This window comes from Trichosurus vulpecula, chromosome 2, assembly GCF_011100635.1.
Source record: "Trichosurus vulpecula isolate mTriVul1 chromosome 2, mTriVul1.pri, whole genome shotgun sequence".
Taxonomy (NCBI): domain Eukaryota; kingdom Metazoa; phylum Chordata; class Mammalia; order Diprotodontia; family Phalangeridae; genus Trichosurus; species Trichosurus vulpecula.
In genome coordinates this window covers 231,095,329-231,107,656 of record NC_050574.1, presented here as the reverse complement: position 1 = coordinate 231,107,656, position 12,328 = coordinate 231,095,329, and the positions used below count along the sequence as shown (strand labels likewise).

Sequence of the window (12,328 nt, the reverse complement as noted above, 5' to 3'; positions counted from 1 at the left end):
AATTTGGCATTAATTCAGCCAAATCTTTGTCTCTCTGAATTCCCCTTATTTGTCTTTTCTTACAGTACAATATTCATAGGCCACAATGTGCTCAGCAATTCCCTCAAATTGCAGGATCAGAGATTTAAAGCTGGAAGAGACCTTAGACGCAAACCCAACCATTTTACAGATGAGGAGAACAAGGCTTGCAACACTTAGGGTGACTTGTCCATGATTATACAAACACTTATTATCAGAGGTGGAATATGAACCCAGATCTTCCTGACTCCAAGGGCAGCAAACTAAACATTATACCATATTACCAATCATTGGAGACACAGACACAGACAGACAGACACACACACACACACACCAGGTATATAACACAGCAGGTATATCTAGCAGATATGTATATATACAAACACATTTAGATATATGCAAGCTAAAGTATGTCTATATACGTACATACACATATGTATGCTTGTATTTATATGGTAATTTCCTATTGATCCAGAATATTCAATCAACCAGTACATCCTATACAGGGATCCCAAAGTCTTTGTGCAGGTTTAAGCTTTAAAACTTTGGGGTCATCCTGTATACAGAATTTGGCAGAATAAAATAAAAAATTATCCTAAATATGGTTTCACAGTGAAGCACACTGCCTTCCACTCAGAAGAAGGTGTAAGTTTACTTAAGAGAATGTTAAGCATATAAAATATTAAATGTATCTGTATAGAGTAGACACCACACCAAACGCAGCAGATGTGATATGCCCATTATTGGGCATTCCAAGATTTACAAAATCGTTTTGAGGTTATTCTGTAACATGGTGAAAGTGAGCATTACAAAACCTTGTAACAAATCAGGAATGCCACTAGGAGAAAAAAAAAAACAGGTGGAATATGTGTCCAACTCTTTGTATTAGTGACAATTGATCTCCGCAGCTGGTTTGTGTAAAAACTGAAATCATTAAGCAAGACATTCTTGTGGTTTAACCTGTAACAAGAGGCTCAAACCTCTCCTACAGAATGATGATAACTATATCCAACAGATGGCAAAAAGGTTTTAAATTATTGCACGAATGACACACAAAATCCTTCTCAGGAATCATGTAAAAGGTATTTTATTTTTAATTATTTTTATCTCCAAAATGACAGTTAATGCTCAAATAAAAAGCAAGTATTCAGCAATGTCATTTGTTCATTACAGATTTTTTTTAAAAGTCCACACACTGTTATTTTGATTTTTAATATTGATATTTGCGTTTTGGGGAAACATGATAAAGATCTGGGTCGTGAATATAATTATGCTCTCAGAAAAGACTTTTGCTTTTGTTCCTACTGATGTGACTTTTAAGAATACCAATCCTCTCCAAGGAAGTCATGGCAATTTCCAAACGTCGTTCTTAGAAAGAAAAACAAAAAACCTCTAGGGAAATAATTAGGTCACGAACATTGTCCATATTTTATAGATATAGAGATTTTGCATAGGTGAATTATATTAACTCAAGTCACACAGCTCTATGGAAGATTATCCACTAACAGAATAGACTTTCATTATGTTTGGCACTGCGGCTACTTAATCAAAGCTTAAAAAAAAAGAAAGAAAAGAAAAAGGACAGCGAAAACATCTTCAGAAGGAAAATAAGTTAAATTACGTAAAAGCAAGACACCCCAGACTAAGAGATATAAAGACTTTCATCCAATTACATTACAGCTCTAGTTACCACCTTTAGTAGGACAATAAAGTATTACATGAACAGGGCTTCAGACCAAATGACTAAGAGTATACAGGGTTAAATGTCAGTTTAACATAAAGCCTACATAAAAAATGATTCAAACATTCAGGAATTTAAATGGGATGGGTGTGTCGTTTATGTAATTCTAAATATCATTTAGCATTTCCTTTTATTTGAGAGTCCATATAATTTACAAACCATAATATACAAATATGTATATATATGAAAAGTCAGACAAGCTAAAACACAAAACCGTACATGCACTGCCCTATTACTTTTAAAACACTGTAACGACAAATAGTTTAAAATGTTGACATTCCACTCATAAGCTTTCTTCTAATATTGAATAAACTTGAAGAATTCAAATAACCAGCTACTTAGTAACTATTTTTCAGCAAATAGTAGGTGCTTATGAAATATTCCATTAACCACCAGTCAATCAACATTATCAGGAACAAAAAGTCATAAATGAACTTGAACATTCCCATCCATTTTCCCCAAATTTAGGGTATCTACAGAAATATTAACTAATAATTTGGCTTTGTTACTACTAGATGACTTTAGACAAGTCACTGTCTTTCTGGGCTGTAGTTTCCTCATATGCAAAATGAAAGAATTGAGTTGATGACTCCTAATAGGGTCCTGCTCAACTCATAAGCCATGATGTTAAAAAAAAAAAATCTGCTTGTCCAAAGGTTTAAAGAATCAAAAGGTAGTCAGATAAGACTTTTAAAGAAAAAAGCTTCACAGAAATAATTTGAATTAGAACAAATGGGAGGGAGGAAGGGAGAAATTTTGGAAAGAAGTTAGGAAATTGTTAGGTTGGAAGGAAGGAATTTTTAAGCATCTACTATGCACCAGGTACTGTGTACTAAGGTCTTTACAAATATTATTCTATTCATATAAGAAACTCAAAGTACATTAACACTGTGTGGATAGTATCTCTTGACTACAATAATTCTTTTCTACTCAATATCCTAATGAGTCATTCTGTAAAATTACACATTAAAATTCAGAAAACAGGGCAGTATGCTACTTTTAGAGTGTTCAGAGTAACCTCAAACATTTGGCAGGGAGAAAAAAAAAAGACAACCAAACACACATCTAGCTTTTTTTGTCAGCAAGCAGAATGGGAACAAGCAGCGCTGACTTTTCAGTGATAATTTTTAGCTACTGTGACTTGGCTTTAAATGCTCCAATTTAAAAGGTAAAGGCAGGAAACTGAATCACCATAATGGGATGTCAAGGTTTCCATTTTCTAATGCATTTTGCCTTGATGCTGATTCACCTTGACAGAGGACAGCAAGGAGACCTAAAGTGATCCATAGATAGTAAGTCTTAAATAAGAGCAGAAATCTCAGTTTAGGATAAACAGCCACAGTCTCCAAAAGCTCTTTATCTTAAGAGAAAGAAGAGAGCAAATTGCAATAATAACGATAAAAATGCACTTTGTGCTAATATTCATGCCTTTCCATCCAAAAAGCATCAAGAAATAGCCTAGGTTCCATGTACTAAATGATCCAGAAAGAATATCAAAAGTACAAAAGTATGCACAGAAGATAAAAGATTACCAAATTAATAACATGGTGAAATTGTAAAAATCTTTAAGGAATAAGGATTTATAAAAAAAGAATTAGGACAAAATAGGTCTTAAAGAAAACCAAAGTAACTGAGAATTAGAGACTTTTAAAAATAAAGGCTTAAAAGGACAAAAAAAACCTAAATAAAACAGCATTAGAGACTAAATAAAGATTTCCAAGCATGTGATTTGGGGGTGAGGGTGGGGGGGAGGAGGACTGAGAATAAAGCAAAGAAAGAGTTATAGTATGTACCTGAAGTACATAGCAAAAACAGAATTTTCTGAAAATATTTATATGCTAAAACTTCCCATCAATAAGAAGAATGTTTTCCACTGGGGGAAAGAATAACTGTTGTCAACTAATCCATTCCAGTGTTTTGCTTATTTGGGGAGGGGACGGGGGAGTGTCGGGGGGGGGGGGGGGGCAGGAGGGGAAGTTTAAACATAAAGCAAAAACCTAAATCAGAAAAATAAAAATAAAAACTTTCAACCACTTTCATGACTATTCTCTAGGTTCCATAAACTTAATGGTCTCTTGTAATCACACGACTAATTTGTGATTAGTAATTTTAAGGGGAAATATCATTAAGAAAAATTCTTATCAAAATATGAGGTCCCTTCCAGCTCTAAATCTATGTTCTCTGATCTAAGTGTCACAAAGTAGAGTTATTCCTTTATCAAATCTACTTTACCTGCATTCTGAAGTTTCTCTTTTCATCCAACTGATTTCAGACAAGAATGACTTTTCAAAATATTAAACTAGTATGTGAACTAAACATCTTGTAAATAGGCAAATTTTCTAAGTGTATATTTATTCAGTCCTAAAATGACCATTTTTTTCCCCATGGCCAATATTCATCTAACCAGCAAGAGCACCTTCAGTGTCTTGTCTTTTGCCCTGAGAAGAACTTAAAGCACTTTTTCAATTCACATGCATAAAGCCGACAGCAACTGGGGGGGAAAACTTGTATCACAGTTAAAGCTTTATTTTTATGTGCATACATGTTTCAAGGAAACAAACATAATCTGGAATACAATAGAGCAATTCAGAATTGTTTAGTATGTTCACTGGCTACAAAATACATATAAAGGGTCTGTTATACACATGGAGGTTTCTAAAAGCTGTGTTCATCTTTAAAATTCTGATACTATTCTAATCATGAAGTTGAACCTAATTTAAGACTTAGACTTCTAATCCAACAAGTCTCTCTAGGCCAACCTGAGGGGGATGCGTCCTTTCCCATTTTCTCCAAAGTAGTTCTGTTCAATTCTTCTACAGAAAGCAAGTAGGTTGCTGTAATTTTTCACCTTTTCAGAGAGTTCATCGTTGGTCAACTGAGTGGTAAGGATGGTGAAGAGATGGCCAAAGACCAGGGCATCAAGTTCAGTTGGCCTAAAAAATGAAGGGAAGTGTTGACAAAATGCAGCACATCTTAGTTTGCAACATCAGTCTTAACATATTCCTATTGCCTGTTTTAAATATCAAATTTAAACTACAATGTAAAGAAGTATGAATACTTGTTTTTCATGATTACAATGGCAGATTTCTTTATTTAGCTTTGAATAATTTCTTACATAAAATCATGCACAAATTCAAAAATAGTCACAGAGAGGACTAAGTAGGCCTTAAATTAAGCCACAACAAAATAGGACTGCATTTACTTTATTTTGCTTGGTAGCATATTTTTAAAAGATTAACCAGTTCTTTGATTTGTTTTGTGTAATGGTACTATCCTGAAGTAAGAAAATAAATTTGGGCTAAATGCGCATCAACAATTATATGCATACATACATACACACACACACACATATATATATATATATATACATACGCATATATATGCATATATATATATATATATAATCTAGGTGTAATACACAACACTAAAAAACCAAAACAAACAAAAAAAGGTCCTAGATTATTTTGACTGTATCATTTTTAAGGACTTTATTCCAACTTTCTTTCCTCAGCACTTTTAGTATCATTTCTTTCAGAGATATCTTCCTCACACTTAAAATGCACATCTTCCTCAAGTAGTTGTCTTTTCATCATTTAATCAACTCAATAATCTAATATCAAAACGTTTTCCACTATTAGTTCAAACACTACCTCATCCCAGACATTTTCCCTCATCTTCTTGCTTGGTAACAAATTTTCCCCTCAGACTTCATAAAGAACTCGGTCTTACAACTTTCTAATGCATTTATGTAGTATAGTATTGCATATTATAGTTATCAGCTGGTATCTTACTCTCCCCTCCTAGAATATAAGTTTCTTAGAGACTATGACTAAATTTACTCCGTATGCCATATCCTTTGCACATAATTGGTGCTTAATAAAGGTTATACTACTACTTAATATAGAACAGCTCCGACTAATTCTGAATAGCAAAGAAGTGCATTATCCCTTGTGTACGAGGATGACGCACAATGAACCAACATCAGTAGGGTACAGGCACCCATATATTCATACATTTTCCCAATATTCTACCTGTGCCACCTTCATTTGGCAATGATATGAATCAAATATGTAGGCTTGCTTAAGAGGAAAGTTGGGCCCCTGAGGAATTAACAAGTGGTCTCTTTAAGTAAGTTAGGAAGCATGCCATGGTACATGGAGAGCTGGTCTCAGAGCCAGGAAGACCTGGGTTAAAGTCCCACCTTTGACATATCCTGACTGTGTAACCTAGACCAAGTCATTTAATCTCAGTGTCCTAGGCAATGCTCTAAGCTACAAGTCGCAGAGAAGGCACATCAGCAGAGGTGTTACCTCACCTGGGAATTCCCTATAACAATGAAATCAAAGGTCTAATTCCTATCCTATCCTAATTAAGGCAAGGATTTTTTATCCAGGGGCTACAAAGAGAGATAGTAAGGTGAAGATGCAACAAAGGGTTAACCCCTGAAAAGAACTACAACTACGTGGGGAACAAAAGCATTGGAGAAAAGACTAGGGAAGTTTAGGGAAGTACCTTGAACCCTGATTTTCCTATTTCCCCCAAATATTTCTATAGCATTTTGCTTTATAGATTCAAACCCAAGGGAAGCTAAACCCAATATCCCGCAGCCCTGATAGGAAGGACCTCAAATACGGGTTACCCCATGAGATCAGTGAAGATTATAACAAAAAATATGAAGTGTTTTCAAATTACAGAGATCTGGAAATGTATTTGAAATGTCCAAAATATTATTTGCTGGAAAGATTTATCTATAGTAATCCCAAAGGTGCTGAATTATGTATGAACATGACATACAAAAATTGATCTGATGCTACATATTTTTTGCAACTTTGTGGAAAGTTACTTTAGAACACTGAAATAGGAAGTAGAACACAGTTTACTGAAACAAACTAAAGCCAACTTTATTCACATTTACATGCTGCTATTGTTATCACATCTTACCCAAAAACATCAAAGCAATTTCTACAAGTGTTTATTTTCAGAAAGTGTTCTATACACACAATGTACTCCAGTTTTCTTCTTTTAAAATGTGCATTTCCACCCCAAATTTTGTCTTTCACCATTTAATCAACTCAATACACTGCTGTTGCCCTTTCTCATTATCTTTTATCTTCTCTACACCATACAAAGTTAAAGGAAAACACAAGAAAGCTCTTCTGCTTGCCAAAGAAAACCTGGATGCATAAAGCAATCACTTTCTAAGAATTTTTAAACCTTTCGAATATATCTCATTTATATTTAGAAAATTTACCAAAAATATTCTGAGAGGACATACAAATATACTCATTTTCACATATCCTACATTCTAGGCAAAGAAGACTAAGGGAAGGAAATAGACAATTATTTAGCACCTACTGCAGGCCAGGCACTGTGCTAAGCACTTTACAAATATTATCTCATTGGATTCTCACAACAACCCTACAAGGTAGATACTGTTACTATCCCTATTTTACAGTGAAGGAAAATGAGATTAAATGACTTGCCCAGGGTCACAGAGTAAAGTGTCTCAAGCTAGATTTGAACTCAAGTTTTCCTGACTCCAGGCCTAGTGCTGTCCACCGCTACACTTAGCTGCCTTGATTATTAACTATTTCCCAAATAAATTCTACAGTGTCCTTGCTTTCATGCTTTTGCCCACATTTCCCAAGGATGGAAAGCCTTCATCTTCCCCATTTCCACCAGCTGAAATCTAACATCATTCAAAGCTGGGTTCAAATGCCACCTTTTCCATCAACTTTTTTCCCATCACCCAAATACATGATCTCTCCAAACTACTCTGGATTCTCACAGCACTTAATTTATTATTTGTATTATAGCTGCTGGCATATATCTTATCTCTCCTTTATCTTGCATCATCTGTTCTAATTGGCTGCTTTAAATATCAAAATTTAAACTACAATATAAAAAAAGGGGTAGCCTCTTTTTAAAATGTCTCAAGTATAGTATTCAACTTTCTTTTTCCTTTCTTTTGGTCAAAATGTCTCTTTCCTGAGATTCCCCTTTTTTCCCCTCATCCTAACAGTATGTCTATTGTGTGAGTTTTCTTTCACAAAGACCTCATCACCATGCCCAAATGTTCAATTCCCAGTATCTTGATCACATATAAGCCCTGAATATTTTCTTATATACTTTTACAATCCATTGTATGTTCTTTAGTATTGCTACATCTGCTATTACTCCAATATTTTACAACACAAGTCCTTTTGACTTTCTAGTTCCTCTCCACACTTGGTGTTCCCTGAGATACGTTTGCTATACTGCATCCTTCCTCTCTCCCCAACAAAGTGCAAAGACCACTGGATAGCTTAGTAGCTAGTCTTCATGAGTTGCTATGGCCAAAAAATGCCCTTATCCAGTGACCAAAAGAATTGCTGATATTTATTCTTTCTCTTTTCTTTCCTTTCCCATTGTCCTGCTTCCTCTTCCTCTCTTTCCCATATGCTACAGTAACAGGAACTCCTTTAGCCATTTCTTTCCTTTCCTAATTGGTTGAAGTTATTGGTGTAACATCCGTTTCAAAAGTCTTTCCTAAAAAGGCTATAAAACTATTGGTTTCTTTGAGAAGGAAAAAAGTTAAGAGGGTAATAGTTTTTAACTGCTATTTCATGTACCCTATGGAATCAGGGAGAGATAATGTGAATTTAACTATGATCTATGTAAAAGTAATGAAGAAAGAAGGTGAAGAAAAACATATTTCTTGTTCAAAACTATCTTTTAAAAAATTTTTTATTCACAGTTCCAAATTCTTTCCCTTTTTCCACTCCCTCCCCTCCCCTTAGAAAGCAAGAGATAATATTCATTACACATATGAACTCATGCAAAACATTCAATATTAGCCACATTGAGAAGAAAAGAAAGAAAAATATGCTTCAATCTCTATTTCATGTCCATCAGTTCTCTCTCTATAGAGGTGGATAGCACTTTTCATCATAAGTCCTTCTGAAATTGTCATGAATCACTGAATTGATTAGATTAGCAAAGTCTTTCACAGTTGATCATTGCTTTTACTGTATACAATGTCCTCCTATACAATGTTCTCTTCACTTTGCATCAGTTCATATACGTCTTCCCAGGTTTTTCTAAAACCATTCTTTTCATCATTTCTTATAGCAAAACAATATTCCTTCACATCATATGCCACAATTTGTTCAGCCATTCCCCAACTGATGAGCACCCCCTCAGTTTCCAATTCTTTGCCATCACAAAAAGAGCTGCTTTGATTTTTATGCAGTTTTATTGCCTTCTGGGCATAGTTCCAAATTGTTCTCCAGAATGGCTGGACCAGTTCACAACCCTACCAACAGCGCATTAGGGTCCCAATTTTCCCGCATCCCCTCCAACAGCTGTCATTTTCCTTTTCTGTCATATTAGCCAATCTGACAAGTGTGGGGTATAAACTCAGGGTTGTTTTAATATAGTGATTTAAGCATTTTTTTTCATGACTATTGTTAGTTTTGATTTGTTGCTTTAACTAGCTTAACTGTTATTTTATGGAGAAACACTACAAAAAAATTTAATGAGGAACAAGGAGAGAGACTATATGAATGAGAGTTTGAAAGGAGCTAATGAGACACTTTTCCAGTTTTGGGTGGAAATAAACTGAAAAAGACAGATAAAGATGGAAATAACATTTTTTTATAAAACTATTGTTACCTTTATCTTGTGAAGAGACTTCATTACTCTGAATGAACTAAATGGTACAGGTCTATGGGGTCAGAAGGGGTCACCTGTTATAATCGGGGTTTGGGATAACTGTAGCTATGATCTCACAATGAAAATATTGTAAATAATTATCTATGTCTTTATTGTACACTCAGTAACTTTAGACAGTATTTTGGTAGAAGATTATAATTCATAATATACTGACAACTCAAACTTGGTCTGGTAATCACGCCACTAAACTACCATGTTTTCCACAACAGGAACTAATGTTTTAAGAGAAATTCTAGTTTAGTAAAATGAAAAGATAAAACCACTTACTTTTTAATGAAGCTTATCTACATAGTATTTGACTATTAAGCAACTTAAACATTCTGTGTACAACTCCCACTTTCTTTACCAGATTTTAAACCCAAGTTCTAGTAGATGGTAAGAGGATATATGCTTGTCTAAAGTAAAATTATTCTGGTGCTCCTGAAAGTAATTCATTTTCACATCAATCAAAAGTCCTTCAACTCTTTAAAAACAGGCCTTCCTTTTTTATACCTGTTCTGAGTTCTGAATCCAAAGCTATCATTAAGAATTTAATTATAATTGTACCCCATTATGATGAAATAGATACTTTGATATTTCCCTTAAATCAGCTGCCAACTGATCTCTGATCATCAACTTATTTGCCTTTGAGATCTAAGGATCAAACTGCTTGGGATGGTTCTCTATACCTCCCACCAGGATGCTGTGCATAACAAAAACCACCCTTAAGAAGAATAATGCACTTCAAACAGTAAAACACACCCCTTCTGGGTCTTTCAACTCTTAAGAATTCCTAAATTAGTAAGAAAAGGAACTACAGAGTAGCAACATTTGGATACATTTCTTTTGTGTTGGGAACTACGCTAATGGAAAGAACTGCATAGCAACAATCAAAGAACAGTGATTTCTTCCCTAGAACCACATGCATAACTGTAGGTTGTACCTATCAGGCTTTCTTAATTTGAACTCTGTGACCTTTCTGCTTCAGGGATCAATAGGCCCTAAATTGCATTTTAATATTTCTAACATATATCTTGTTTTGCTTGTGCTTCAGGTTATATATTTTAAATATTTAAAAGCTGGCCACATAGCCAGACAGAGTCTCCCAAATAAATGTTTGATATATACATGAAAATGCAACTTACAAAAATGTCATTAATAATCAAAGAGTAAAGCTGTGAAAAATAAGAGTAAGAAAATTCAGTGAATTAGAATTTTAAAACAAACCCCTGGGTTTATGAATACTAACTCAATTTAGACAAACTTGATCATAAAACCAGGTGACGGAATTCTCCATGATATAATGACATATTTTAAAACTGTAATTCAGGTGGGGAAAAGAGAAAATTATATTCTTTATCTATATTAGAAAGTGATTCTTTAAAAAAAAAGCATATATAGAAATATCTTTTTATAGCAAAACATGAAATTCATAACATCTGTATTTTCAAGTTTGTAGTCCTTTATCTTCACTTCTTTGCTGTCTAAACACTTTCATTAACTTTAAAAAAAACTTTGATGGCAATAAAATAATGTTCCCAATTTACATAAATGTATGTATGTGTGTGTGCGCGCGCGTGTATAATTCATCCCTTCAGAAGGCAATGGGAAATTCTAATTAGTCTTTTTTTAGCCTCGGGGTACCTCACTATATAGAAAAGCATCATTGTGTTTTACCAGAAGGTGGGAGAAAAAGCAAATAGCAATTTCTTCTTAGAGGTACATTTTTTCACAAAAGTTTATTCATTTCAGTTTTACCACATATTTTACTCTGCTAATGATCAAGCTACATTTATATCAAGGATAAATTTTAACATGTTAATTTTACTTATAAGTAACAATTCTCTTAAAAATTCTAATCTATGACATACTTCTCATGTATATTGTAGTTTCTATTATTTGTTATTTAACAACATAGGAAAGCAGCTATTAAATAAAAGACAGTAAAGAGTTACATATTCTGCTCATTCACAGAATCTCATTGTTGGAAAAGACCTCAGAGACCACCAAGTCCAAGCTGACTGACCAAGAATTCCCTTACAATCTATCAGATAAGCAGTCATTTGGTCTTGGCTCAAAACCCTCTCTGGAGGGGCTGCTCCTTTTTTCGGATATCACTAATTGTTAGGAAGTTTCATTTTACATCAAATCAAAACCTCTCTCTACAACATGCTCCTGGTTGTGCTCTCTAAAGACAAGCAGAGAAAGAGGAATCTCTTTTCCACATCAGAGAACTATTCTCAAATATGTGAAGGCAGTTGCGATGGGGGAATAGGGGTGAAGGGTGTAGAGAAGTGGTATAAGGCGAAGAATGAAAGTTCTGGCGTCAGAGGACCTGCATTCAAATCCTAGATCTGGTACTTCCCACCTGAATGACTTTGGACAAGTCATTTAAATCTCTCTAGGCCTCAGAAGGGGGTTGGACAAGAAAATACCTAAGGTACCTAAAAGGTATAAGGGACCTCATCTCAGAGGCCACATAATGCAACTCCCTTGTTTTACAGACAACAAAACTGAGGACCAGGAAGGTTGACTTGCCCAAGGTCACACAAGCAATAAGCGTCAAAAATGGGATTTGATCTTATATGCCCTTCCTCCCCAAGTATTTTCTTCTCCGTGCTAAATATCTCCAGTTCCTTCGACCAGTCTTCATCTGACATGATTTCAAAGCCTTTCATCATCCCAAATGTTCTCTCCAAAGCATCTGTCTTTGCTACTACCATTATTCCTTCTACAAAAACTCACCTGAATACTTTAAGCTCTGTGCTAAATAAAAGTGCTACTGCATTCTAATAAACTTCAAATTAATATCATATTTCCTGTATCCACCTATAATTGTTCTACACTGTAGCATATTTTTAAAGAAATTAGAGAATT

The 12,328-nt window shown here is 34.5% G+C and overlaps 1 protein-coding gene across 1 annotated transcript in view; it reads right to left on the bottom strand.

The window, feature by feature from the left end:
* Positions 1 to 1,089: 1,089 nt before the first annotated feature.
* The window catches only part of MTX2 (metaxin 2), a 94,441-nt gene continuing 83,202 nt past the window's right edge, over positions 1,090 to 12,328 (bottom strand). Inside the window, exon 10 of the mRNA XM_036745117.1 lies at positions 1,090 to 4,692. Coding sequence (XP_036601012.1) covers positions 4,509 to 4,692 — 184 coding nt within the window. The 3' untranslated portion in view covers positions 1,090 to 4,508. The remainder of the gene's footprint in view (positions 4,693 to 12,328) is intronic.